Raw genomic sequence first — 26,863 nt, 5'->3', positions numbered from 1 at the left:
AGCATACATTTATATAAACAAATTGCCTTTCGATATTCATGTACTACAGTATTCTCTAAATACTTTACTGAACAGAATTCACATTCCAAGTTAAAAAGTATTCTTGTCTAAGTATGTTCATAATATATGTATGTCTTTTTTCTCTACCTTTTGTAAATTCTGAAAAAAAAAATTAACAACAGGAAAACAACGTACAAAACAAAACGGTTCCCTGACCGACAAAAAAATTGTTAAATGAGAAATGCATAATTAAGTGTATTTTAATCACCCAGCTCAATATTTCAACCGTTTCAAATAATGTTTTTTTCCCTTGTTTACCATTCATGCTTTTTTCCCTTTACCAATCATCTCTTTTTTAACCAGTTAGCCAACATGCATTTTTCATTGTTACATATAATGCTTCTTCTCTGGTTATCCTTAATGTTTATTTCAGTGGTTACCTACTCAAGATGCTTTTATAAACCGTTAGATCATCATGTCTTTTTTCCACGTTTACCTGGCATGCCTTTTCCTCTATTAACATCATGCTTTTATACCAGTTACACACCATGCTTTTATACCGGTTACCCATCACGCCTTTAAACCGGTTACCCATCTTGCTTTTATACCGGTTACCCATCATGCTTTTATACTGGCTACCCATTTTCACTGGTTACCCATCATGCTTTTATACCGGTTACCCATTTTCACCGGTTACCCATCATGCTTTTATACTGGCTACCCATTTTCACCGGTTACCCATCATGCTTTTATACCGGTTACCCATTTTCACCGGTTACCCATCATGCTTAGAATATAACACTACCTCACTTTATTATCAATCTTGATAGAAATCTCTATTTTGTCTTTTTTGAAATTCCATTGAATCATCGGAACTCGTGGAATCTATAAGACATAAAAAAATCACTCATCTTTGCCAACTTAGTATTGCAATGGATGACTTGATCGAACCTGAACTCTTATACTAGTGGTATTGAAATCATCCTCTGTTATGTCTCACTGAATTTACATTTTTAACCCTATTAACATAAAGTTATATATATTCCTTTTAAATCAGAATCTTAATTAGAGGAAGACAAACATTCTGTAAAGATGTTTACAATGTTTACAAATACTGGAAAGACACAAACCTACGGAGATATTATCGTAACCCTCCATGTTAACTTTTATGTTGTTGTACATATTTCCATGTTTGGTGTCCATTTTTGCACATGCTAAATTTTCTGCAAGTGTCATACAAATGTTAATTTCATAAAAAGGAAAACATTATTGTCAAGGACCATATTTGTAGTATCTTTAGTGACAAGATAACAACATTTCTGAGGGACGACTTTACTTTCTGATAAAAAAAAAAGCAAAGTCCTTTCGAGAAGGGTTTGTTTGTTTAACCTCACCTCCTTATGAGGCAATAGTTAAGTCGTTTTCAGGAGAGATTATTTGTTCGTCTTCCCTTTTAAGTTATTAGTTAAGTCGTGTCTATTAGAGTCTGTCTGTCCGATTTTTCTTTCTGATGAGACATAGTAATTCGTTCCTGGAAGAGTCTGTTTGTTCGACTTGACTATCTGATGAGATATTAGTCAAGTTGTTTCCAGAACAAACTGTTTGATCGACTACAGTTGCGGATGCAATTTCATATTGACTAAAATCGTCAAAGCTGAAGTTTCAAGTAATAGGCCATATGAAGAGGAAATTTAAGACCTAGACTTCGTTAGAGGTAGAAAAATTGTGCAAAATTTTTATTATAGAGCATGGGGATGTCAAAAATACCTACCAGTTCTATTTATATCATCTAACTTGGCTTGAAAGTCCTTCAGTGTGGTGTACCTATCTACTTCATCATCGTCGTCAAAGTCATTAGTAGGACCGCATCCATTATGTGAAGAAAAATTTACGTTTTTAGCCATTGTGAGGTCATTAGTTCCACCACATGCAGCCTCTTTTGGACTAAAGGAAGCGTTTCCTTGGTTACTGCTCTGACGCTGCTGACGTTGAATTTCCCGCTCTATGTTGGATACGTTTTGATTGTCAGATACATACACAGGGTTGTTGATTCCAGAAACAGGCAAGTTACCGGCTGATAAAGGAAATAAGGAAATCGCCCTTTACAATATGGAAAGATTTTACCAAATCCAATCATCAATAATTACTATAATATACTTCTGTTTGTTTATTTCTCTCAGACCATACAATGGTACAATGGTATATCTCCACGAACACTTGATCCTGACTATATTGTTGCTCTAAACTTCTCCTCACTAAATATATAAAACAGTGATTGCCAGAAATCTTACTAATGTCCGTCTAGTTTAAATGTTTATATTCTTACCTGCATCAGCGCCCTCTGTTGACTGAATGTACTGCATTACAGCTCGATTCTGGGACTTAAGGCGACCCATGCGTCTCTTGTAGTAGATAACCATAATAACAATTATAAGTGTCAGAATGATCACGGTCACCGTGATTCCGGCAATCAGTCCACTGGCGGAACCTTTTTCCTCACTGTTCGTTATTTTGGCAATATTTGGTTGACCTAGAAAGAATAGGAAACGGTTGAGAATGACGTTTTACTCAAATAAGAATTCAATAATTATATGTATTCACCTTGGTGATTAATGTGAGCTTGTAATACTCATATTGGACTTTTGCGAGAAGAAACGTATTTTACAGTCGACAGCTTACTTTGACATTTAAACTTGCGTTATATACAGGGGTACGGAACAGCTTAAATTGTGATTGTGATTATATTATTTTACAGGCGCTTAATCTTTCTTTTACTCTCATTTCATAAAAGAATCAAATATGGAAGGAAAAATATTCCGAAAGGAAAACTTGGCAGGAGTTGGTGAAGGTGGGAAGGGAGGGGGTTAAGGATAAGTCTTCATAGTTATCACTATAGAGTCATAGTGAATACTATAGTAAATCAAAGTCCTCAAAATTATTATAGTAATCAAAGGTCAAAGTTATCACTATAGTTAATAGTTTTCATATTGTCAGAGTAATCACTATAGTTGACTATAGTTTACTATAGAATTTTTTGTAAGGGTAGATGGTTGTTGTTTTCTTTACAGACAGTACGTATACTACTTATACAGTACTGTGGATGTACTTCACAATGGTCCATTATTGTATTTTAATGAACTTAAAATTTAAATATTTATATCGCAAAATAGATTTCGTATACTGTATTGACCTACATGTAGTGTGAAATTTTCCAAATCACAATGGGGTTTTTTTTTTTTTTTTTTTTGAAACGACGCTAGGGCTGATTAAAATGTGTTATTGAACACAGTTGTAGCCTGGATTCTCACTGACACAGTCATATAATTATTGATATTGTCTGAAATTGTCTAATATACATGTAGGTAGGGGCAGAATAATTTCTGATCCGTAGGCGGAATACTCACTGAAACAGCCTTAAATTGGATAATTACTGATTAACAAATGACAGTTTACTCACTGACATAATCATAGGAGAAATAGTTATTTATAGTTGTCTTGGGGACAACTGATATATCAGTATGCGTTTTATTTATTGAGAAAAATGTAGAAGAAATAATTACTGATAAACCGTAGGCAGAAAGTTACTGGTAATAATGAAAGAGGTAGACATGATTTAACTGAAATCTTCATACAATGGATTAACTAATGCAGTCATATTTGGGATATTTACTTATTCAATTCTAGGTGGGATAATTATTGATATAGCCAAAGATGGAATAAATACTGATATAGCTGATATAGCCATTTGCAGAAAACTTACTGATAAAACCAATGGAGTACTTACTTATACATCCATACTGATAAAACCGATGGAGTACTTACTTATACATCCATAGGCCGGATGACAAAATTCTACTCCCTTACAGACACATAAGTTACTGCAGTGTTTTCCAAAATATCCCTCAGGACAACCTGAATAAGAAAATAAGTAAGGACTTTGTAGAAATTCAGGGCAACCTGAATTTTAAAGAAAGATTTCAAGAAAAAGAAGGGATTTAAAATAAGAATTATAATTTATTTATAACTAAAACATTGCCAAATGAGAGAATAATAAAATGAGGACAGAAAACTCGTACATATAAATTGAAAGGTTTATTTACTTTGAGAACAGCTGACACCAATGAAACCGGAAGTACAGTCACAATTTCCGTCAACTTTGCTGCAGTTTGCGCCATTCTCACAAGAACATTTAGATTTACATGCGGTTCCATAGAAACCATCTGGGCAGGCTGAAAGTGAAATTGAAAATTAAAACTATCGAAAGAGTATCCGGAACGCTGAAAAGTTCCTTCCGACAAATTTTCTTTGGACAAGGTGTGTTAATATATTGATAGGTTCTGATCATCTATCTATACAGTGAATAGCGTAAGTAGTAAACCAACCAAACCTTCATAACATCATTTACGTAGAATAATTTACTATTAAAATCAATATACTTATAAAATATATGCTTGTGAACATATTTATAGATAACAATTAAAATCGATGAATCGAAAGCATTTATTAAATATTGTATATGAGACGCGTTCAATATCGGCCGCAGGAGCGGCCGATCTATTTGTAGTTGTGTCATATTGTGCACATGAGGAATTGAGGCGTTATTTTTTCATTGCCTCGATGAAATAATTCTTTGTTGATAACAAACATAAAAGTCATGAATAAAAGTTTTAAAAATTCGCTTTATACTTTGTCTAAATGGTTGTTTTCAGGTTTCAATTTGTTTTTCATTTCTCAATAGATATTCATTAATTTATGATTTTATAAAACGTTGTTGCATGAACTGCTCCCCAAGATGGACGTGCATAAGATATAGAATCAAAACATATTGAGTTTCCGGATATGAATTACAGTGCCTAAAATAATTAATAAATTGGAAAAGTTTTTAAGCAGTGAATTGTGTTTTGAATACGTTATTTAAAGTTGCAAATGTCATAACGATATTTTTTTCTGCACTTTATATACATTTGAAATAGAATATCGGCTTATCACATGACATAGATCCAATGATATCAGCACGTGAAGTTTGTACGTCCTTTTTTGTAACATTCAGTCATTCATAATAAGTCATTATAGATATGTGTTGCATTTGTATTTGTGTCAATTTGTGATGATACTATCCTATTTTTATATCCTTAAATTTATTTACTCTGTTTGATCACAGTGAAAATTAGAGTATAAAAAATTGTACCATGCATGGTACCTGTATTTTTTTTATTTTGAATTTTTACTTTGGATTCGTTTTTGCGAAAATTCTTTAAAATGATAAAATGATAAAATTTTGGCCGATTTGATGCTTTGCATCAATTTAACTTGTCTAGTATAGTTGTACATAACCTGATAGCGTACAATTAAGAAATTTTGTACATGGATCTAGTGTATATTTCTTGTTATTTACAGAAAATGTCTACATTACAGGTTGTATAAGGAAAGTGTACAGATACATATTAAGATTAAATATAGACAGTGTACACGATTATATTAAGATCGTATTTACATTGTGTTAATATTGTATGATTATATACTGAACATGTATATACTCAGGTTGTAAAATAAAAGTGTATATTTTAACATTTTAAGTGAATAGTGTTTATATCACAGGCTTGACTACATAGTGTATATATTGATAGTCAACATATACATGTATCATATTACATTAATAAAATACTAATTTTTGGTTGTTTATGGATAGTGTGTCCCACTATTCCCTATATTTACATATGATGTTACATCATATAAGATTTGTTTGCCCGTATCTTGTATATATGTCAGATTTCCTTGTCCTTTTTTTATACATGGGAACCTTACGTTTGCTACAGGTGGCTCCATAGAATCCCATTGGACAAATACAGGAACCATCTGTCGAATGACAGACGCCATGATTATGACAATCAGGGCAGGTCTCGTTACACCGGATACCGTATCTACCGGAAGGACACACTGCAGCATAAAAAGAGAGTAGTTAGAGAGAACAGTAAATAAAAGTAAACCGAGAAAATGTACTATAGAAAATAAAGAAGGAAAAGGTGTTTTTCTTCTGGCATTAGTAATGTTTAATAACAAAGTAGAATTCATATTTCATAACAAACTTATTACCTAACTTACATCAAGATTATAATCAAAGACTATTCCATTTTAAGCACAACAATTTTCCAGAAATCAGTCTAAGTCATTGATTTCAAGCAAGATTTACGTCTTTTTTATGTAGACGTATGTGCACAATTTGCCAAACGTTAACATAGGACAATTTGTCCTTCAACTCCTTAACAATCAATACGATGACGTAAGAAAGAATGATATGACATAACTAACATAGGATTAGGCAACTGTTTCAACAAGGAAAACACTACATTATAATGTGAATTATTGAAACTGTATGAACATTTTCTACTTTTTCGATTTTTACATTACATCATCTGATGATAACACGTGCTTACTCGCTCTGAGGAGAATGTGAGCGCCTCCAACTTTATTCTTGTTATTAGAATGCTTCTTTTGAAGACAATTGAATAAATAGATACAAGGTACTAGCTTCTAAAATTTCTTTCTTTGCATTAAATAAAATGTCTTTTCCGTTTAATGAGTAAGACCTACCGTATTGACATATCTGACCAGTATATCCTGCAGGGCAGGTCGTAGAAATACATTGACCTGTCACGTGATCACATGTCTGGTTTGGCCCGCATTGACACTGAAAACGACAACTGTTTCCATAGAAACCATCGTTACACGCTGGAAAGAAAAGAAACATTAATGTAAATCAAAATTTTGAATATGAAAATTTCGATACTTTAATGGGTTTTTTTCAAATTAGATAATATTCTTTCTCGTAGATGGTAAATATTGTGTACACTGTACCTTTCGAACATTTGGGTCCCTTGAAACCCGGACGGCATATACAACTTCCGTCTTCTTGGTCACATGACCCTTTGTTGTAGCACGTGCATGTTTTATCACAGTTCTCTCCCCATTTTCCGTTTTCACATTTACTATTACAATTCACACCTAATATATAAAAGAAAAAACTGATTCAAATAAACTAACATAGTGACGTTTTGAACGACAAAAAATGTATTTTACAGAGAGCTATTTAAGATTTTTTTTTTCCGTCATTCCTACCCACCCCCAAAAAATCAATGTAACTCTTAGGTTAAATATTCGATTAATCAAGAAAATGTTTCATTATTATGGATTGCAAAAGAAGTTTCAATTTAATGATAATTCATCAAACATTATTTATTACTTTTCAACACCTTTTATTACTTTGTATCACCTAAAGATCCATCACTTTTACTCCATTACTTTTTATCAGGTACCATACTGTACCATACCAGTACGTTTTATTACTTTGTATCACGTACCGTACCAGTACGTTTTATTACTTTGTATCACTTACCGTACCAGTACGTTATATTACTTTGTATCACTTACCGTACCAGTACGTTTTATTACTTTGTATCACTTACCGTACCAGTACGTTATATTACTTTGTATCACTTACCGTACCAGTACGTTCTATTACTTTGTATCACTTACCGTACCAGTACGTTTTATTACTTTGTATCACTTACCATACCAGTACGTTTTATTACTTTGTATCACATACCGTACCAGTACGTTTTATTACTTTGTATCACGTACCGTACCAGTATGTTATATTACATTGTATCATGTACCAGTACGTTCTATTACTTTATATCACTTACCGTACCAGTATGTTATATTACGTTGTATCATGTACCAGTATGTTTTATTACTTTGTATCACTTACCGTACCAGTACGTTCTATTACTTTGTATCACTTACCGTACCAGTACGTTATATTACTTTGTATCACTTACCGTACCAGTACGTTTTATTACTTTGTATCACTTACCGTACCAGTACGTTTTATTACTTTGTATCACTTACCATACCAGTACGTTTTATTACTTTGTATCACGTACCGTACCAGTACGTTCTATTACTTTGTATCACTTACCATACCAGTACGTTTTATTACTTTGTATCACTTACCATACCAGTATGTTTTATTACTTTGTATCACGTACCGTACCAGTATGTTATATTACGTTGTATCATGTACCAGTACGTTCTATTACTTTATATCACTTACCGTACCAGTATGTTATATTACGTTGTATCATGTACCAGTATGTTTTATTACTTTGTATCACTTACCGTACCAGTACCTTCTATTACTTTGTATCACTTACCGTACCAGTACGTTTTATTACTTTGTATCACGTACCATACCAGTACGTTTTATTACTTTGTATCACTTACCGTACCAGTATGTTCTATAACTTTGTATCACTTACCGTACCAGTACGTTTTATTACTTTGTATCACTTACCGTACCAGTACGTTTTATTACTTTGTATCACTTACCGTACCAGTATGTTCTATTACTTTGTATCAGGTACTGTACCAGTACGTTCTATTACTCTGTATCACTTACCGTACCAGCCTGGCTGACAAAAACATTCACCGTTCTCCGCCCCACATCCATTACTATTTTTAGGATCACACTCACATCTCTGTCCACAGCCCTTACCAAAGGTCCACATCTACAATAACACACAGTATTGCATTACATCCATTTCGTTTATAAAGCGTAAACTGACCCAACCCAGTTTATACCGTATAGCGTATGGGTAGCTATTAAATTCATTCCTTAAATCAATGCTCTTCTGCATTTTTGATCTTCGGAACTTACTTTTGCTTTTATTCTATGCGTACAAAAAATGTTTGCAAATGTTTAAATGTATAACTAAAAAGGGTATGAAAAACTTTGGTCATGTACATTTCTACTTACAAGTTATTCATTTACTACTTTTATTATTTGGCGACATCGAAACTAATCCCGGTCCAAATGGTGATCCTGTTCATAGTTTAGATATTTTTCACCTTAACATTAGGAGCATTAGAAACAAAATTGAAAGTTTGACAACGTTTGTCACTGACTTCGATATTTTATGCTTCACAGAAACACATTTAGACGGTAGTATAAATAATAGCGATATCTCAATTGAGGGATTTAACACAATTTTTCGAAGAGACAGGACTTCTTATGAAGGAGGAATTCTTGTTTATATTTTTGAATCTCTTCGAATTATCAGACGCACTGACCTTGAACCCACTACAATAGAATGTATCTGGTTAGAAGTGTGCGAACCTACCTGTAACTTTCTACTGTGTTGTGTATATCGCCCACCAAACAGTGATAAATCCTTTTGGAATAACCTTATGTAGTCTATAGAAAAGGCTTCTGACATTTCCACTAAAATTGTTGTAGTTGGAGACCTTAATGTCGACTTCTTTAATATTCCTAGAACACACATTGTTAATGAAATCCTCTTACGATACAATCTTACAAACACTATCCATGAAGCCACTCGTGTCACGAACACTTCGAACACACTCATTGACCCAATTCTAGTCAATTCGGATGTTTTAGTTCTTCACTCAGGCGTGTTAGACATAGACAGTGATATAAGTGATCACAAAGGGATATATATATATATTTTTAATCAAGTGTCAACCAAAACAAATCTTATGAACGATAAGTGTGGGTACACAAAAATGCTGATACGGATCAACTTAACTTCCTTCTTGAAAATAGTGATTGGGAAAACCTCATTTGTAATGCACAAAATGTTAACCAGGCTACGGAAAATTTTTCTTTGACATTTATGAACATAGTTAGACCGTACCTGAAAATTCTGTTATTATAAGGCCAAAAGATAAACCCTGGTTTGATTCTGCATTACATACATGTAAAACTCTTCGTGTTAAAAATAGACTTAGACAAAAAGCTCTTAAAAGTAAAAAAGACTCTGATTGGGCAAATTTTAAACATATAAGAAATAAATTCAACAATATAAGAAAACAGGCAATTTAAAACTACCATAATAATCTAGAATTACATCTTACAGACGCTAGTAAAACAACTCGAAACCTTACTGGAAATTATTGAAGGATGTTTTTAAAACTAGTTTCCTCTGATATTCCACCATTACAATATACAACAGATACTGGTGATACAAATATTGCCTATTCCAATGAAGAGAAAATAGATGTACTTAATGAATATTTTACTTCTGTATCATGTGTTGATGACAGTGGGTCAGAATTACCTATGCATATTATGTTTGTAATAATGAAATTAGTAATGTATGTATTAGTGAACAAGAAATAATTGATATTATATCAATACTTCCCACAAACAAGGCCATTGGTCCTGACAACATTAGTCGCAAGATGTTAAAATCTCCAAAGTTTTCTATTGCCAAACTGCTTTGTTTGCCGTTAAATCGATTTTTAAATGAATGTATTTTTCCCTCAGAATGGAAACTAGCTAATGCACTTCCTCTTTTTAAAAAAGAAGATCCTTCTGTGATGTCAAACTATAGACCAGTTTCGTTGCTGAGCTATGTAAGCAAAATCATAAAACGAGTTATTTTTTAGTATATTTACAATTATTTTCATGATAATAATCTTTTTTATAAATATCAGGCTGGTTTCTTACCTGGTCACTCAACTGTATATCAGTTAATTGAAACATATGATAATATTGTTAAATCTATTGATGATGGAAAATTTTGTTGTATGATATTTTGCGACCTATCAAAAGCATTTGATCTTGTCTGGCATAAAGGTATCTTATTTAAACTTAAAACATATGGGATAAATGGAAATTTGTGTAAATGGATAGAAAGCTATTTAGAATGTAGGCATCAAAGAATTTTGTATCGTAGTTTGTTATCATCACCTAAACCTTTGTATGCTGGTGTTCCCCAGGGCTCAATATTAGGGCCACTTTTGTTTTTCATCTATGTGAATGATGTTGCTGACAATATGATCACTTTATGTAGACTATTTCCAAATGACAATTCTTTCCAACATTCATCTCAAAATATGAAAATTATTGAAAGAAATCTTAATCACGATCTTAATGCACTGGAACTTTGGTAAAAAAATGGTTTATGAAATTCAACCCCTCTAAAACTAAAGCAATAATTTTCAGTACAAAAAAAAAAACATCGAATATCCTAAGCTTCTCTTTCAACAAATGTCACTAAGCACAAACACCTTGGAGTATTATTTTCACATGATGTTAGTTGGACATCACATATTGAAAATTTACTGGCTAGTGCCTACAGAAAATTGGCTTTATTAAAAAAATTACAATTTAAAATGAATCGAAAATCTCTCTCCCTTATGTATACGTCATTTATAAGACCACAACTTGAATATGCTTCTGTGGTGTGGGGCTGCTGTCAAGACAATGATAAAGATAAACTAAAAAAAATTGCAACTTTATACTGCACGAATTGTCACAGGTTTAACAACCATAGCCTCTAAAGATCCACTTTACTTCGAAACGGGATGGGAACCACTTAATTGTAGAAGACAGACAGCAAGATTAAAGACATTTTTTAAAATGCATAATAATTGAGTACCAGATTATCTAATGGACATACTTCCAAATATGCGATGCAATACATTATAGCTATTCTACTAGAAATTCTGAAAATTTTGATATTCCAAAATGTAGATTACAGACTTATAAGTCATCGTTTATTCCTACTGTAGTTAATGAATGGAACTCATTACCACTTGAAAATAGAAACTTACAATTGTTGTCAAATTTTAAATCTAAAATAAGTATTAAAAAGTCTGCCCCACCATCATATTTTGAATATGGTAACAGGCGACTGAATGTTCTCCAGACCAGACTTTGACATAATTGTGCATTAAATATTGACCTCTACAGATGTATTTTATCTCAAGTCCTTTATGCTCATGTGGAAAAAAAGAAGATTCGTATCATTAATTTTTATATGTCCAAAGTATAAAGAAACCAGAAAGGAATTTCTTGATAATTTTTTATTATTTGATAAAATTCACATTTTAAATACACATGTTTTATTATGGGGGATAGATTCATTGAGTGCTGTGGAGAATGAACGTCTTTTCTCTATTGTTCAAACTTTTATCAAACATTCCGGCAGATTCACATGTTAGTATTAGTATTATTATAAATATATTTATTTATATATACATGTATATACTGAATTATATGTATGATTCTTTAAAATGCATTGATTTGTAAATTTCACTAATATTGAATATTTTGAATGTACATATTTAACTGTGACCTAATTTAATTTAATTTAATTTTTGTAATTTACATGTAGGAAGAGGGCATAATAAGTTTTAGAACTTGTGCCCCAATCCCTTTGTAATTAGAAACTACAATAAAATATGTTCAAACAAAAAAAAAATGAATACTACACAGTATCTGGTTCAAAACTCATTACACAATATTTGATTTAAAGCTCACTGGAAAATTGATTAAAAAAAATAAGATTTATTGCACACAATATCGTATGGTGGAATGCATTAAGTTCTCAAGAAAATTCTTAAATCTTAACATTTGTTTTATTCAATATTTGAAACTGGTAATTCAACTCATGTTCATTAAGCGATTTTTTTCTGCGTTGCTTGCTAAAAATAATGGCAATGAAATAAATCAGTTTTTGACTTCTTTTAAACAAATTTACTCAAAAAACCTTACCAAAAATTAAAGATACCTTTCAAGAAAAATAAATACTTTAATTGGCCATCTTTAAAAGAATTCTTCGTTGTCCTCTCCCGACAGACTAACTAAAACGGTCCAACTCAAATGTTCTTAATCTACAGGGATTTTTTTATTATAATATCTGAGTCGAAGATTTCTTACCACCCCAATGATAACTATCGCAACTTTTAATTTGCGATGTTTAAAAGGGTTTCCCTTACCAAACTACAGAATTTTCTTATCCTGAGTCGAAAGAGAGCAAGCAAACTTTTTCTTAAGATGGCACTTAATCCTCTTAACCATTTTTATTCATTATGACACATTTTATTATCTCTGGCTATTTATTCCCTTGATTTCCTTGAATTTTTGTAAAATTTGAATAAACGTTTTAAATTCAAAAATAAATATCTCTAAATTCTTTTAATTATTCGGGGGCAGTATTGTGGAACAAATTACCTTTAAATGTAAAAATGTCTCCAACACTTCAAAATTTTAAAATCAAGACACGAAAGTTTATAATACACCAACGATCAACTAAAATTTTAATATTGTATATTTGCGGACTCTATAATTAAGGTCTTCCGCTCCAGGCGGAAGACCTTCTACTGATTCTGATGGTTAAAATTATTCTTATTATTCTTTTTTTTTTCCTAGACGCCAACTTTGAGATCTCATATCTCGCTCGTTTCTCAACGGATTTTGCTCAAATTTGCAGGGTTTATAGACGTTACAAAACTCTATCAGAATGCTATCAAACATTTCAAAAATCCACTTCCGCTTTTGGGTTATTTCCCTTTAAATGAAAATTTGAGAGGCTTCATTTCCAGACAAAGGCTCAGAGACTACAAAAGCTGGAGTAGAAATTTTACCGAATTTAAATAATAGAAGCACTGAAGTTGTGCACATCGGTTTTTGTTCTTCAATTTCTGTATTCAAAATGGCGCTAGAGAGGGGTCAAAAATTAGAACGCCTAAAATAGCGAAAATTTACACATATTTTCCTTTTTATCTTCTAAACTAAAAATATTTTGATAAGACATGTAGAATAAAAGTTGTGCACAATTTTAAGGCTTTTCATTTGACACCACTAAAAAGGGTCTGGCCCCTAGAATTAGGGATCTGGGGCCCTTTAAAGTTTTTGCTTTATAACTCAAAAACGGTAAATATTTCGAAATAGCTGCCGGAAATAAAGTTGTTCTTTAACATCTTATTGATCTCATGAAAACGTTATTTTGTTTGAGTCTTGTGTTCTAAATGAGCTAGAAGCATAACACATATACAGGTTACTGTTTTCATTCAGCAAGTAAACAAGAGCTCTTCATGCGTGTAATTAAGATAAACTTACTGTAAATAATAAACCTGGCTATATTTGATGCTAATATTCTTTAGAATCAAGGTTCTTGAAGTATACTGTGCTTTATTTCCAAATTATTTACTGACAACTTTCCCTTTTTATTCGTTTGTTTTCAAATTTGGATAAACCAGTCTACTAAACAGTGGGAAAAAGGATAACCTTTTCTTCTTACAGTCCCTGAAACGTTCTACTTTCCCACTTGAACGGTGAGCGAACGCTGAACGAACGGTGAACGAACGCTGAACGAACGCAGAGCGAACGGTGAGTGAACGATGTGTGAACGCTGAACGCAACTTGGTGAACGATGTGTGAACGCTGAACGGTGAGCGAACGCAGAACGCGAACGGAGCGCAAACGCGAACGCAAAGTGAACGGTGAACGAACGGTGAACGCAAGATGAACGATATATTCGGAATGCCTCTGATCTTTTCCTTGCATTGAAACTATTTTATTGTATTATAATGTCAGGTGCCAAAAAAAAAAATAATAATAATAATAAATAAGTAAATCAATAAATGAATAAATAAATAAGTAAATAAAATAAATTCTCCAAAATTGTCCTAAGAAAGACGATTCATGCACAGTAAGTTTTTAATCACACGATTTTTAACGCATTAAAACATTGCAATTGTTGCCGAACGCTGAAGTATAAAAGATATTTTTTTAGTTGGAAAATAAAAATGTTTATTCTTATTTGATAACAAATCAGAGAAAACTTCTGACTTATAGAATGAATTAAAGCGATTGTAACATCCATTCATATATGTATCTCCGTGTCAAGGCGATTTCATGTAAAGTACTAAAAAAAATTAATTACAAAGGTCAGTGGACGTTTTGCATTTATACGCTCGTATTTTAAATGTTTAATACAATAATATATTATGTGTCATTTCTATTTTTCATGATGATTTATTGAGCCGACTTCTACATGTATCTGTAGATGGCCGTGATTATACTCAGACAAGATAATACAAAGATACATATTCATATTATTTGTTATAAATTCAATTTTCAGAACTTGATATTTAAGTAATATGCTGTTATAATTTTTATCAGACAAATGAGAGAGAGAGAGAGAGAGAGAGAGATGTTCCGTTTCAGCCCCCCCCCCCTTCCTTTCAGGCTTCACTAAATGTTTGCACCTATATCAAACAATAACTCTGATATTTTTTTCTAAATATATTAGACAGTGAAAGTAACTTTTTTTTTTATCAACAAATCATATCCATCTGTTTGACAGTATTACTCGTTTTTATTTTCCTGCTTCAAGTTCACACGAAGTCCACGTGCTTGTCCTGTCAATCAAAATCATTCGACACTGTGCAGGTGTGAAAGTTTCGTCACATCGAAGACGAAGTGCGAGTATTTCCAGCAAGTTATAACATTTATTTTTATCATTTCTAGATTTGATACCAACATTTGAATAATTAGTGAATAAAATATATTGGGCATTAACACTTGAATTTGAAACATACCCTCTGCCAATTTCAAATACCACCGCCGACACGTGTACATTTTGAACTACTATTGTTTTGTGACTTTTTTAGATGCATGTTTGTTTTGAGACTGAAATTTTTGTTCTAAAAAAGACCTTAACTTTTTTTTAACAGGTTAATTAAAATTTTCTGGAAATACAGTACTGACTAAGTAACAGATTTAGGGGAAAAGGGGGGGTATTAATTATATCGAATAGCAAACATATAAAGTTACGGTGAAGAAAGATTTTTTCTCTATAACTATAGACTTTACATACATGTATTATAGTAGCGAATATTCTGTAGTGCATTACATTTTAAATAAATATTTCCTTTAAACACACTATCAATTTAATTCGCTCCAAAGATAATAAATTTACAGGATATCCGCAGTACTATGTATAACTCTCAGAACTAGTTCTATCATATTTTCTGTAGTAATTGAATAAAAAAAACGCGTTAGAAATAAATATTTTCGTAATTTTGCTGCGTAATTATTTGACTTGGATAATTATATCTCCATTAACGATTTGTCGTCTTTAACAAAACATCAAAATGTTGCAGTGCTTGAAGTATTTGCACATTGGCCTTAGTTAAATTTAATATTTCAGCATCGTTCTACATAGGTACAGGATGTGCTTATAACAACATTTTTTTTCCAGAGTAATTTAATGAATAACCTAATAGCTAAGTTAGAATAATAAAAATATATATCTTAGATTTTCCCCCATGAAATAATGATTCTTCAAACACGATATGTTAGTATTAAATTAAAAAATCTGTAACTCCTTACCTACAAAAAGATAAGTCTTTTCACTTGGGAGTTCCGAATGGCAATGACAACTGAACGATAGGTGAACGCTGAACGCAAGGTGAACGCAAAGTGAACGGAACGAAGAGCGAACGCTGAACGCTTTGTGAACGGTGAACGCGAGCGCACGGTGAACGGTGAACGCAAAACTGTGAACGGAGAGCGAACGGTGAACGCACGGTGAACGAACGGTGAACGCACGCTGAACGAACGGTGAACGAACGGTGAGCGAACGGAAAAATGGGAAAGTAGAACGTTTCAGGGACTGTATCACATAGAAACAAACAATAACGTTAGAAAATAAAACAAAACTTTAAACATAGACTATTTACAGCCATTAAGTACACGCCTTTTACATTCACCTTGTGTGTTTACAATTATGTAACCCCTCCCTCGATAGCGCGTGGCAAAGGGGGTCACCGGGGATCAATCGGCGTGTGAATCAGCGATCTAAGGTCATACACAAAACAAACCATAGAATGGCCATTCCAAATACATTTTGTAAACTAAGTGATGAGTGGATAAATATGTTGAATCTTTCAGATTATTCCATAATATCTTTGATTAAGTCGCTAGTACATTTCGATTTATATTTTATTCGCTGATCATGAATTATAAGAAAGTTGCATATTTATTTTTATAATCATTGTATTTCTCGATATCGAGATAATTGCGCTTTGTTGAAAATTACTTTAAAATCATTTCGAATTTTTCATATGATTTCGTCTTACTGTTTATCACTCGCTTGTTTTAATCAGCTAGTCTTAACTGCCTTTCAAGTATTCACTTCAAATTCAATGCATTTTGAATGCCGAAAAGACCACTTTGTTTGCGTATTAAAGAAACAGTTTATTTATCTCTCTAATGTTATTATTTAACGAGTTGCTATTTCTTTTATGAACATTAAACACCATGTATATAATTATCACGATTATTGTACAAGAAGGTCATATTTTAAATTGTCAGGAAAATCGAAAATAAAATTAAGTACTTTTGAGTTTGTATTATTTTCTTCCTAACTTACAATTTTATTGCATACAAAATATTAGGTCGGACGCAAGTAACCTAAATATTTCACTTGTATTTGAAAATTCTATTGAGCGTCGAATGAATTTTACCCGTTTAAAAGTGTACAAAAAAAACTTCCTATGCAGTTTTCTTTGGAAATCAATTGGCTTAGATAAGTCTACTCCGACATGTGTTGACAAAACTCGCGCAATGAGAAGCCATACATTTCAAACTTGTGATCTCTTGGTCCGTGCATGTGAAGATTACGCATGGCAATTAGTGTCTGGAAAACGAAGTATGTGACAGGTTAAGATTTGTTCTCATTCCATATTAAATACAAACACAAACCCGTTATTTTCTTTGTTATTTTATACCGTTAGTTATATTAGATAGATTGTTTTAAAAACGTGTTGCTTAGGAAGATTAATCTTATGCATTTGTTTTATTTCATCTAATAAACTGAATATACACATGATACGGATTACTGGTATATGCATGTAAATACGTGTAAATGCGGTTTTATTTGTTTATGTGGAAGAGCGCCCAAAATAAATACACTTCGAACTCTGGAATTTCCCTATTTTACTGTTTAAATCCTAGGTCTGCTCAGCTGACGAGTTGTTTTAATAACGGTAATAGATTATATTCAAGTCCTGGCCAGCGATCGTTACGCTTGGTGACACTGCAATTAAACAGGTAAATACTAAGGGTATTAAGATACTAACGAGTATATATATTTTCACCTAATATGTTTTCATTGAGTGTTTTCATAAGAAATTGCTGGAGGATATCATGTTCTCCCTGATCACATCGATAGCAGGTAGAAACAGCGGTACATGAGCACACACTTTTGTGTACAAAGCAAACATGTAAATCAAAAGGATGGAAAAAAACGATGAATTAAAAACATTTCTCTATTAACTGAAATTATTGTCTTTACACAGCTAAAAATAAATGAATATCCACCTGAGAACATGCAAAAATTATACCCAAATACAATGTAACGAAGGATTTTGGGTTTAATCCGAGTACACAATAGCAATGATGTGACTACATGTACATGCAGAATACCGCTTTTTTTATCCTTCGTCCATGTGTTCTCCTATACGGAAAAAATTATCAGTAAATTATATTATACCGAACGAGGTTGAAAAATGCCGAACTTTATTTCTTAAAATAAACACAATTATCAGACTTCTCTCATATCACTGTAAAAATGCCCTAAAAAATAAAACCGTCTGGTTTGACTTTGTCAACGCGTTTTAGATCAGGTTCGAGATTTTTATTAAATGTCTGGAGTATTTCGCTTTTTCTGCAAGTCTTTATAATGAAAAAAAAACTGGCAAATTTAGAGGAGGCCCAGGGGACCTGCCCCCCCCCTTTTGTATCCAAAATATACACAAGATTTAATAAATCATTTTGTGTGTGGCTTTGGGCCCCTACCCCGACCCAAAACTGGTCGGGTCCCCTTTTCAAGATTCCTGTATCCGCCACTGAAAAAGAATGTGTTGTTCTCTTGGATGTCGATATCTGAATTATATTTTAATTAAATAGCCTGTCTAATATATCATGAACGCCCATAATAGGACGATTATTTGTTTTTTTTAAAATAAAGTGGTTCTTACAGATATCTAAAAAAAAAAAAACCTTATAAACGGATAAATAATTATTTAATTCATCTAACAAATGTTAGTTTAGTTCTTTGCTTACATAATCTAACTTTTATAAATTAACACGAAAGTCGTACGATCGTACACAAATACTCAGAAACAATCTTTCATATTTAATGAACGTATAGGTGAATAAATTTCCTCTCATCACTATACGTATACACCCATCCCCGAAATAAATAGGCCTAGAATGTTTTCCTTCGCAGTCGGTTGGTTTTACCAGGTACATGTAAGTACAAGTGAGGATAGAGCTTTACAGAAGCAGGTGATGAATTCCGAGAAAGGCACTGCCTATTTTATATACATGTACATTCCTAAGGACCTGGTTTTCTGAACCGATGTCACTGAATGTTATTCAAAGACCTAGCTAGAAATGTTCTCTCTCTCTCTCTCTCTCTATTTGAAACGCAGGCCCGTCGATCGTAAAAGAAATGACAAAATAATTTCAATTTTTAATAAGTATCTCATCTCCCAAGTCAAAGACCCAAGTAAGCTTTCCTGTTCATGATTCTTCATCTTTGTTTGTTTTCTTGGTGTATATAAGCGTTATCGTCGTTGTCGTTCTAAAGCTATGTACATGTACTTGTAAATTTTTCTCATTTTTATCTTATCAAGAACCACTGGGCCATAACAACGAAAATTACAGAATATTTTTGGTAAAGTTTTGTTCAAATGACGGGTCACATCCTCTTTTAACAGAAGGGGATCCCAATAAAAAAATATTTCAACCCAGAAAATTCATGACGAGCCAAAAAAAAAAAGAGAAACTTTTCACAAACGTGAAAAACCTATTTTGTGTGTGTGTTGGGGGGGGGGGGTCCTTGACTTTTAAAGCTTCATACCTAAGACTTTTCATACCATTTTAACACAGATCCGCGTTAAAGAGGAAGGGTCCGCATTTTCTAGGGGGGGGGCGGGGTCATGGTCACTTTTACTTGGTTAAGTATATACATTTAACTGCTCCCCAACCCCCTCTAGATCTGCACATGGGGTGATTTGAAATAGTATTCCCAAGAACCCCTAGACTACAATGAGAAAATTTCCAACATAGTATACATTCATTTTTTTTTTCAAATCTTGATTCCAGGGAGAAGGTTTGGGCCGGAAAGAGTATTCATAATTTAACATAGGAATTTATATATCCCCCCAAACGAAGTGTGGGCTTGGGGTGGGGGTGTTTTTTGGAATCACACTGTCCCTCTGCCGAGCTGTCTGTACGTGATAATTTGCCAAGGATATAACTTTATGAAGAAACTGGAAGGTCATACTTGGTAAAAAGATTACTAATGATCCAAGGGTATGTCATGGATTTGATCCAACATCATTCCGGCAAGTTCAAGGTCACTGGAAAAAATAGCATAGTTTTGTCCGACCCATTTATTTGTAATAGAGAGTCACTGCAAGCTCATACTTGATACAGGAACTGCTTATGACAAAAGGGTTTGCCACGACCTTCATCCAAGGTCATTCCTGTAAGTTAAAGGTCACTGACAGAAAAGTGTAAGATTATTGTATGTGCTATAATTTTGGAAGCTCATAATTGGAACAAAGATTGCTTATGATCCACCGGTTTGAGATAACATTGTACTAGACTGGCAGAAAAAGTTGCAAAATTTGTGCCTGGATTATAAATTTATAAGGGGTGGGAGGAACACAGGAAACTTTTTCTCAGATTGCTTAAGATGGGTTTTTCCTGACCTATAACAAAGGTTTTTCCCGCAAGTTCAAGGTCACTGGCAGATAAATATTAATTTTTTTTCCATGCTATAACTTTGTAATATAAAATCACTGGAAGCTTTTACTTGATACAGAGATTGCTTATGATCCAAGGATATGTTTTGACCTTGATCCTATGTCTTTCTGGCAAGTTCAAGGTCACTGACAGAAAAGTGCAATATTCTTTTCCAGGTATACCTTTTGTCTTTGAGTATCACTGGAAGCTCATAATTTGTTCAAAGGTTGTTTTTGACCTTAACATAGGTCATTTAGTAAAGTTCAAGGTCACTGATATAATAAGTGTAAAATTCAAAAAGGTCTAGTCGCCCACGTGGCGCAGTGGTAAAAGTGTCTGCTCTAGAGTCGTGGAGTAAGGAGTTGATCCTTACGTCGCAGGTTCGAATCCCACTGTGGGACGCAGAGACGGGTCCTTCGGATGAGACCGTATAAACCGAGGTCCCGTCTGGCAGAAGGTGCTGGCACGAAAAAGATCCCTCACTGCTCAATGGCAATGAGTGCTGAGTATAGTTCAAAATTTGCAGATCTCCATGGCATCTCTCCATGATTGAAAAAAATCTCGAGAGGGACGTTAAACAACATACAAAAAAAACCAAACAAACAAAAAAATCTATAATCTTGGACAAGTTCAAGTTCACTGACAGGGGAATTTTACATTCCTTTACTGTCTTTCTACTGTTGAAACATTGCAAGTTGATACCCCTTACAGGATTGTTTATAACCTTAAGATATTGCATGACCTTGACTCAAGGTCGCTCTGTCCTGTCCGGAGCTCCGACGGAAGACCTATTCGTTGCACTGCAACGAGCTCGGCTCTAGTTAATTTAATATTGCATGTATTGTTTATGTATATTGTGTTAGATTATTGTAGAATGTACTATTTATCATTGTGTATTATTGTAATTTATTGTATTATTAATTCTAATATTTTTAACGTTCATCTTATTCAAAACACGTCAAACATAGAAAACAAAACAGAAAGAATGTTAGAATTTAATCCAATGATAAAAGATATCAATGGTGGGCCGTTGTCTGTCAGTCTGTTTGTCTGTCTGAGAGGAGTATATCTCAGGGCATGACGTAATAAAATGGAGACGTGCCTCAGAAACGCGTTGCATGACTATGTTTCGTTCATTGATTACAAAATATCCTTCCATACAATGGAGTATTTAATGTTTCATTTAATGTAATGAAAAACATCTTTTTTATTTGCAATGTATTTATTCAAATGTATAGCAGAAACAAATGTAGCTTGTCAAGTAGAAAGTTTGTACATAGAACAAACAGGACGGTAAGTTTAATATATTAAGGACATTTTTGATAAAAAGTCTTAAATTTACATGATAAATCATTGGTACTTCAGTTTTCTTTTGCTTACGTTTACAAATTAACTATACAATTACATGTCTCTGAACATTTGAAAAATTTACAGTATATAATATTTCAGAAAATTGTGCGCAGAACAAACAAAATTGCAAGTTCAGAATTCAGAAGGCGTCTTTGATCAATAATCTCAGAGTTATATAATTAATATTAATTCAGTAAACTTTCTATTTTTATGCAATTTTGTACAGTTTCATTTTTCAATGCTACGGTATATAGGCATTCACATCGATCTTTACTGAAGATTAACAATAAGGGATGTTTAGTTAATAAATTACCTCTACATCCCATGTCTCGAAATATTTAAAAGCAGGAGAAATTGACAACTTTATTTTAGAAAAAAAGTTAAGCTGTATCTTTAACTAAAAAAATACAATGTTATATATTTTATTTAACGAGAGAGAGAGAGAGAGAGAGAGAGAGAGAGATACATTTATTACACCTTACAACTACCTGGTATTAGATTTATAAAGCAACTACAAATTCTTGTGAAATCACAGAAGATGCAAATAAACAGAAAACCTGCTTGAATGAAACGCTTGCTGCCCGGTTTACTTGAGGGGCTTACACATATTTAACCTGAAAATACATATATTCAAAGACGATACTCTCAAATTATTAGATATTTACATTTAATTCTATTTTTTTATGAATTGATACACTTTTTTCTTTGAAGCTTTGAAGTATCATGTCTTCATGTCAGCCTTCCATAGAATTTTTAGAATTAACATGTAAAAACAGTCCGGATGAACATCTTTTGCTACACATGGTATGAACATAGTTTATTGAACTCTCTTGACCAAATTCAATAGCAATTAGAAAACATTATAAGATATACAGAGTAAAAAAGGATATTCTGAAGATGTATTTTAAATGAAACCAAATTATTAGACATTTGTAATATCCAGAAATGAACCCACTTTATACGGTAAATCAATAAGATTTATAGACTTTCTATCCAGTGGTTTGTCCTTAAATCATTTATTAAAAAAAATGAAATCTACGATGTATAACTCGATTTGTGATTAATTTATTTTGTGAGTATAATTCATTTTTTCTGGGAGATAAATAATTACTACCGTACATGTTAATTGACACTGAGTAAGTAAATGACGTGCAGTGTAATTCTCAATTCTTTGTATTATTATTATTATTTTATATAAGGAGATGGGCGAACATAGCGTGCAGAAAGCCTATAGCTTCAGAAATATAAAAATCTTGTTCAATTTGTGAATTTAATATTTAGAGTAAAGTTCTCATTATTGAAATTTATGTAATTGTGATAAAACTTTTCTGAGGAAAATTTTCTCGGCAAAATTTATTCTTTTATTAAAAAAATTAATGTGGTATTCGTGGGGTTCGAACCCTAGCAATAAAAATCCTGAGAATCATTTTCTTTCGAGACTAGCACGCTAACCACTAGATTACACAAGTCCTGACGAACAGTGGCATTTAAATCATGTTTGTGATATGACCCTTGACTTAATGGACTTCAAGTATTTCTCGAAAAGATGCGAATGTTATGTCATAAAAGTATATTTTTAAGGTATAGTGGGTCATTGCTCCATATTTTTGGTAAGCAAAAAATGTATATTTTTATGCAAACTTTGAGGATTAACTTTCAAAAAGGTGGAGCGAAAACCCACTCATATCGAAAAATAGTGTTATAGTATGCGAAAATGACTCTTTTTGCCCGCTTTAGTGTGTGTCTAATATTTCACAGGCAAATAATTTCAAACTTTGAGGGATTTTTGCAAATTGTAGAGATTTTACATAAAGTATATTTTAATGTTAGACGAAATATCAAGGAAAATTTTGATATAATAGAAATTTAATTTTTCATCTTCATGTTTGTCACACTATAGGCTTATCGCTCGTCATGTTCACCCATCTCCTTTCAATAGTGTAAAAAGTGTTATAAAGTTAGCTATTTCCTAGCACCAAATGAAAAAAGAGAATGACTTCTTTACAAGTATATTTTTCCTCTTTTTATGCTGTTGGTGACATGTTTCATTTTAAATCTCTTTTTTCTTCCATTAATGTTCCGGGTTGTAACGTCTGTCACATTTACATTAACCTTCTGTTTTAAAACGCTGAATTCGTCTGGCCTCATCAATGGCGGCGGATCTTTGCGCTGTGTTGTTCTGCGCGAGTTTGTAAAATATTGTGATGATGCTACCCGGAAACTGACTTCGAATTATCTCTGGCACTTCCTGTCTTTCACGTGACATTTGATTGGAAACAGACCACGTTCCTTGGCTTCTTTCATCAACAAGAGGTATCATTCTTTGAGGTCTATCCCTTTTTGCTGGATATCGACTCAGCTCTGTCTCTACCTTTACGCATGCGCATTCGCTTTGTTTGTTATAAGGACAAATACATCGCATTTTTGTGCCCTTCTCATGGTTTTCCCGCTTCCTGTGGGTGACAAAAGGGAGGGAATTAATTTAAGAAAGAGCGTTTTTTGATTGAAAATCAGTATCTCCCCAAACATCACATCACTGCAACCAACGCTACGAACACCCCCACGCGGAATACGATAGATCTTAAATAGAGTTTTACTACTGATAACGTTAATCTAATTGTATATGTGTTACTTTAAGTAAAATTTCAACATTACCCAGTGTTTCCGAGCACTTAATCCCTGTGTCATCCACTTACAGTGGGCGTCCCGTATGTATTTAATGCATATCATGAGGCCTTTATACTTATCAATAAGGTCCATATGTTTATCTCGGTATGATATATAAATAACAAGAGTTTTTTGTGTGTATAAGCTTTATATTTATTACTAAGTTTAAGGTACTGTGTAAAACTCATAGTCTTTGCAGATAGTATTTCAGATGATTTCGTGCTGTTGAATTCTTCAGATCAGATCAGTCATTTAATGTAACAATTTGTATACCTGTTACCTGACTGACGTATTTGTTTGCTTTGTACATGTATATCCTCGTGTTTGTCATTCATGTTATATAAAATTGTTGATAAATGTGTTTAATGGTGTTCAAGAATTTGTATATTTGGAAGAATTCATGATAAGAACAGTAACTTTCATTTTTCTGCTTTAGAAAAGTTTATTTTATAGGGGAAATAGAAATAAAAAATGAATTTGTACAATCTGCTTAGGAAAATAAAATATTCATTTTTAGTTTTCAGAAAATTACACAAAGACAAAGATTTATGAAACTTACTAAAATAAGATCACATGAATTAGAAATTGTTTTAGATGAAATAGCGAGCGTTTAATAGAAACCATTTCTTACATGTAAAGTGAATTTGATTCCTTTTTTATTGTGGTTGTGAAAGCTAGATCTCTAAAGTATGAGGTGATCAAAAAGCTATATCTTTTATTGCTAACTTTTAGAATAGAAGTACTTATGCACGAATTATTATGTCAATAATATTTCAAAGTTGACACGTTTTATCTACTAAGTTTTAAAACTACGCAAAGAAAAATAAATGTAAGCATGAATTAATTAATATGATATAAAAGGTTAGATAACGCACAGTAATAAGTCTCAAAAAATCAATAACAATACAAATATATAGAGAGAGCATAAAACACGGACCCCTGGAAATTCCAGAGGTGGGATCAGGTGCCTCGGAGGAGTAAGCATCCCCTGTGATCGGTCGTACCTGCTTTGAGACTGTATGTATTGATCAGGTAGACGGAACATTTCGTAGTCATATTCAGTATAAAAACAAAGGCCTAAAATAAGCATGAAACAAGTCTGTCAAAATAAAACCCAATGATAGGTTATATTTGCTAACAAGATCACTATAACGACCATAGAATTGACGAAATACTGACTTTAAATGAGATTGTTAAAAGCAAGCAATACTCACCATTTAGTTCTTTCTGTCTTCTCTTTGTCACTCTGCAGAGTTCCGAACGTCTCACGGAAAACTTTGGCGGGTAACACAAGAATGTCTGTCTCAGTTGGTCTGACTTCTGTCAAAACGAGGCTGAGAAAGAGCGGGAAAAGGAAAACGCATGCGTAGCTAGTCATCTTGTTTCCTGTACGTTGCGAGCAGACCATCCACTGCGAAGTGTTCGTATTTAAATAGAAAGCAGCAACAAAGAAGGCTCCGCTGAGCTGTCATCTCTTTATTCTTGACGCAGCAAGTAGCAGATTTTTATAAAGGCTCAGGTGCTTTGTCGTGTTGATGTAAATATGTTTCTTTTTTCACCTAGGTTCTTTGGGTACAATTATACATTGCATTCTTCAAATATTCTGTTTTCATTCATAACGACGCCTTTCGTCCTTCGTATTTTAGGACGATTGATAGTGTGGGTGTTATCAAAGTCAAGTTGACATTAATATTAAAATAAAGCTTTTTTTTATGGTTTGAGTGTTTTTGAGGGGAGTGGTGTTTGGGATACTTTATTAAGTAAAAAATGATAATGGTGAGGATAATGAACAGCTATAGATCTCATAAAAACTACTTATAATATAATTCTATGATCAGGACATAAATATCGACCCCCGAAAATCCAAACGTGTGATCAGGTGCCTAGGAGAAGTAAGCATCCCCTGTTGACCGATCACACCCGCCGTGAGCCTTATGTACTGATCAGGGAGACGGAACATTCCGTAGTCTAATTTAGTACAAAAACGAAAGAGGAGATTCTCCGAAATGTATGTTGGGAAAATATTTTTTCTAGCAATCCTATTGCAAAACTCAGGAATATACCAGTCTCTTAAGACAGTTAAATTACCTTTGTAAGAACATTAAACATATGTTGACCTATTTCCCCTTTCTATCAGTAGCCGCCAACATGTGCCAAAATTTCTTAAATATGCATAGAACATCATGATCTGGAAAAAATAATTTAAAAATCTGT

General features: G+C 32.9%; 1 protein-coding gene across 1 annotated transcript; it reads right to left on the bottom strand.

The window, feature by feature from the left end:
* Positions 1–817: 817 nt before the first annotated feature.
* Positions 818–26,028, bottom strand: LOC133198479 (cell death abnormality protein 1-like). Its single transcript, XM_061334569.1, has 13 exons — positions 25,864–26,028; positions 24,095–24,435; positions 9,180–9,328; positions 8,459–8,567; positions 6,856–7,002; positions 6,592–6,729; positions 5,806–5,937; positions 4,101–4,229; positions 3,823–3,912; positions 2,327–2,530; positions 1,772–2,074; positions 1,131–1,223; positions 818–885 (listed from the first exon to the last, which is right to left on the bottom strand). The coding sequence occupies exons 1-13, from the start codon at positions 26,025–26,027 to the stop codon at positions 818–820; spliced, it is 2,067 nt and encodes a 688-aa protein (XP_061190553.1). The 5' UTR covers position 26,028.
* Positions 26,029–26,863: the final 835 nt, after the last annotated feature.

This window comes from Saccostrea echinata, unplaced genomic scaffold (genome assembly GCF_033153115.1).
Source record: "Saccostrea echinata isolate AGI-Se365-2 ecotype Australia unplaced genomic scaffold, CSIRO_AGI_Sech_v1 ptg000033l, whole genome shotgun sequence".
Lineage (NCBI taxonomy): Eukaryota > Metazoa > Mollusca > Bivalvia > Ostreida > Ostreidae > Saccostrea > Saccostrea echinata.
Note: the sequence above shows the minus strand (reverse complement) of the source record. Positions and strands in the feature narration are given on the sequence as shown.

Excerpts from the sequence above, each read along its gene's own strand:
- LOC133198479 (XM_061334569.1), bottom strand. The coding sequence starts at position 26,027 with ATGACTAGCTACGCATGCGTTTTCCTTTTCCCGCTCTTTCTCAGCCTC. Across the intron at positions 8,568-9,179 it reads AACACAGTAGAAAGTTACAG|ATGTGGACCTTTGGTAAGGG; the intron begins GTAGGTTCGCAC and ends GTGTTATTGTAG. Across the intron at positions 3,913-4,100 it reads TGGTGTCAGCTGTTCTCAAA|GTTGTCCTGAGGGATATTTT; the intron begins GTAAATAAACCT and ends TTTCTTATTCAG.